This window comes from Dendrobium catenatum, unplaced genomic scaffold (assembly GCF_001605985.2).
Source record: "Dendrobium catenatum unplaced genomic scaffold, ASM160598v2 fragScaff_scaffold_323, whole genome shotgun sequence".
In the NCBI taxonomy this organism is placed as follows: Eukaryota; Viridiplantae; Streptophyta; class Magnoliopsida; order Asparagales; family Orchidaceae; genus Dendrobium; species Dendrobium catenatum.
This window is the reverse complement of record NW_021318785.1, coordinates 2,040,745-2,044,738: the sequence shown is the minus strand read 5'-3', so window position 1 is coordinate 2,044,738 and position 3,994 is coordinate 2,040,745. Positions and strand designations below refer to the sequence as shown.

Below are 3,994 nucleotides of genomic sequence, written 5' to 3'. Positions count from 1 at the left end.
TGATAGTTTAAAAAAATTCGTTAAATATGTTCACGAACAAGCTCGATAAGCACTAAACGAACGAACATGAAGTGAACATGAACCGAACATGAACAGTCATTAATTTAAATGAACCAAACATGAACACAAACAATAAAGCTCGAACATACATGAACCAAACATGAACAAGCTGATATTAAATAAACACAAACATGAACACTCACATACTCGGCTCGGCTCGGTTCCTTTACAGCCCTATCCAGCACCACTGCCAACGAACCCCCCATCAACTGCCGTCGTACCACTTCTCGGCCGTCGATCACCTCCAAACTTCTGCTCGGCCACCGTCGGACTTCAGCCTGACCATCGTAATACCACCGCCTGACCGTCGACAGATGCCAGGCCTCCACCCGACTGTCGACTGCCGCCGTGCTTCATCCTGACTATCATTGGACCACCGCTCGGCCGTGAATAGCCGCCAGACTTCCACCAGGCCGTCGACTGCGGCCGGAGTTCAGGCCGACCTTCTTCGGATCAACGCCCGACAGTCGACCGCCTCTGAACTTCCACCTTGCCACTAAGTTTCGTTGGACCTCTGCCCGACTTTCGTTAGATCATTCCCTGTCAGTTGAACTTCTACCTGAATGCTGTTTGACTTCTACCCGACCGTCGCCAGACATTTTACTAACTCTCCTAAACTACTATAATTTAACCGCCTCTAAGTCAAGGGACGAGTTAACCTTTGTGATTGACTCAAATTTAGAGGAATCTTTTCACCTATGTGAGGCCTTATGATTTTTCCCTCTTCGGATTTTCCACATAAAAAAGATCAAATATTTTACTTCTCCCTCTGTTTGTGTGTTGAATATCCATGCATAGTTAAGACAAAATTTATTCATTCCACCACCTAAAATATTCTAGCCCACAACAAAGCTGAAATATTTTTTGAATGCAGAGAAATATAGATCTCGCTGAAAAGTTAGATGCAGTTTAAATATGAGTTTTGTTTTTTAAGTTTGTGATAATACTAAAAAGCTTATTCAAATTCAAAGTATTTCATTAAAATATATTTAATTTATATTAAAAAAAACTAAACATAAAACTAAGACAAGCGGCCAGTTCACAATCGTCAAAAAAATAAAAAATGAACTCGTCAGTAATTATAAAATAAAATAAAAAATTAATATGACCCAGGGACCCATTGAACTGCAGACTGACTTTGCCATTGTAGTGCCAATCGCCGAGTGACTATAAATTTTTTTTTTTCAATAAGTATACAGATAATTTACCATAGCCCGCTCCGCGACCGCGTTCGGCGTGCCCGGGGGATAATAATTTTTTATTAGAATTCGGATCCTTGCTTCATGTGCACCCTAACGAAACCGCGTTCGCCCGCACCGCCTACATATATAACAGGCCAAAACCCAAAAAATCTTACCGTTCACATTTGCCAACTCGCATCTACACCCCGTCGATCTTCCATCCCTCTTCGTCTCTATCTTTTGTTTCTAGGCATCGCCTATTTTTAAATTCCATTACTTTGCGGAGAGAGAGTTTCGTTGTTTACCTAATCCGAAAATTGCGGGCCAATCACGTAGACCTCATATATGAAAACCCCACCGCGAGTATCCGCACCAACCAGTAACCCATCCTCTTTCCCTCCACTCATCGAAGACGATTTTTCCTATTATTACCCCTTCTTCCAGGACGTCATCCCGCCCGCCCTTCCTTCCTCGCCCGCTCTCCCTGAGATGCTTCCCCATCGCGGCTGCCGTCCACTCGCCGACGACGCCGATGAATCTGCCGGCAATCGCCGGAGGAGAAAGAAGCGCAACATCGCTCGGCTGATCACCTCCCTCGCTGCCCTCGACGCCCAGGAGGAATCCGATCGGAGGGAATTGGAAGACGACCTCTACCTCCTCCGTGCCAACCACGAGAAGAAGGCCGCCACGTTACTAGACTACTACTTCCGCTTCCAGGACCATTACTCTGATCTAGATGCCGATGATTCCCTCCGAACGACCAAAGACAGCACGGCGGCGTCTGCAGCCGCCGCCGCCGCCGCTGCTTTGGCCGATGCTGCCTATGTTGGTGATCCGGCGCCGCATCAGCATCAGCGACGGCTGTGGGTTAAGGATCGGTCGAGGGCGTGGTGGGAACGGTGCAGTCACCCTGACTTTCCAGAGGAAGAGTTCCGACGCGCGTTCCGGATGGGGCGGACCACGTTCGACATGATCTGCGAAGGTCTCGGTGCGGCGGTGGCCAAGGAGGACACGACGCTCCGCGCGGCGATCCCGGTGCGTCAGCGCGTTGCGGTCTGTATTTGGCGGCTGGCCACAGGAGAACCGCTTCGGCTTGTTTCAAAGCGATTCGGCCTTGGCATCTCCACTTGCCACAAACTGGTCCTTGAGGTTTGCTCTGCCATTCGCTCCGTTCTTATGCCGCGATACCTTCGGTGGCCGGATTTGGCATCCGCCGCCGCCATCAAGGCCCGATTCGAGGCCGTCTCCGGTATCCCCAACGTTCTGGGATCGATGTACACCACCCACATCCCTATCATTGCCCCTAAAATAAGCGTCGCCGCATACTACAACCGCCGTCACACGGAGCGCAACCAGAAGACTTCCTACTCCATCACTGTACAGGGAGTGGTCGATCCTGACGGCGTATTCACCGACGTCTGCATCGGCTGGCCGGGTTCCATGCCTGACGACCAGGTGCTCGAGAAGTCGGCGCTCTATCACCGCGCCGAGGAGAAAGGGATGCTCAGGAACGCGTGGATTGTGGGAAGCTCCGGCCATCCATTGCTCGATTGGGTTCTTGTGCCCTACACACAGCAGAATCTCACGTGGACCAAGCATGCCTTTAATGAGAAGATTGGGGAAGTGCAGCGGATTGCCCGCGAGGCGTTTGCTAGATTGAAGGGTCGGTGGAGCTGTCTGCAAAAGCGGACGGAAGTGAAGCTGCAAGACCTGCCGGTAGTTCTCGGCGCCTGTTGCGTCCTTCATAATATATGTGAGATGAGTAAGGAGGAAATGTACCACGAATTCAATTATGAGCTTGTGGATGATGAGATGGTGCCAGACAACGGTATCCGTTCAGAGAGTTCGATGCAAGCCCGAGACAACATCGCCCACAATTTGCTTCACCAAGGGCTCGGTGGCACCACTTTCTTCTAGGTTAGCAAACTCGAAATGCAATCCTAGATTTTTCTTGTTTAGTATGAAATTACTGTACCAAGTAGGAACCTAGCTGTTTCCGATGTTGCGAATGATAGTTTCTGAAAAAATTGTATAGATTTATAGAAATATTGATTAGAGAGATGTAAGTATGTTGATCGAGATTTTTGCAGGTTTTTGTTTACCCTTATTTATTGCTTCTTGTAAGTTTTGAATACTGTCTTACTTAAAGAATACGAGGTTCTTTGGCTCTCTTTTTAATTTTTTGTCAAGTTTCATTGTTCAAATTATGTATTTTGTATTTGATTCTTCCATTTGTACAAGATGAAAAATTTACAAGGTTAGTTTTGTTGGATTGATTGGCTGGAAACTGCATATTACCATCTTGAGTTTTTATAATTCGAAGTATTGTCTTTTTGCTAGTCTTACGTAATTTGGATTTCTTAACAAGCTTATCAGTTATGGTAATATTACTGTGATTGGCAATACAATCCATGATTGCTAATGAGGTGAAGTTTGTAAACCTATCTCTTAGCTTGATTGATTGTGCAGTGACATCAAACAAAGGAAGTCAATGATCCATATATGGAATTACAGAGATTACATAAATAGTGATAGTGGTGTTTTAAAAGTTCTTATGTTGTTTTGAGATGATAGAGATATCAAAGAAGTTGGGATGTCCAACATGATTGTGCATGAGAGGAGCCGCTGTAGTCCTGGAAAGTTGAACAATGTTAAGTTACAGTGGCCAGTGAAGCGGAATGTCATATAAGTCATTAGAAGTGTGACCTTGGAGAATAATATTGTTGAACTTTAGATCCTTGATGGTGTACCCC

The 3,994-nt window shown here is 46.4% G+C and overlaps 1 protein-coding gene across 1 annotated transcript; it reads left to right on the top strand.

Annotated features, from left to right (window-relative positions):
- The first annotated feature begins 1,629 nt into the window (after positions 1-1,629).
- On the top strand, positions 1,630-3,419 carry LOC110096163 (protein ALP1-like). The gene has a single exon (XM_020821957.2). The coding sequence runs from the start codon at positions 1,731-1,733 to the stop codon at positions 3,156-3,158; it is 1,428 nt and encodes a 475-aa protein (XP_020677616.1). The 5' UTR covers positions 1,630-1,730; the 3' UTR covers positions 3,159-3,419.
- The last annotated feature ends 575 nt before the right edge of the window (positions 3,420-3,994 follow it).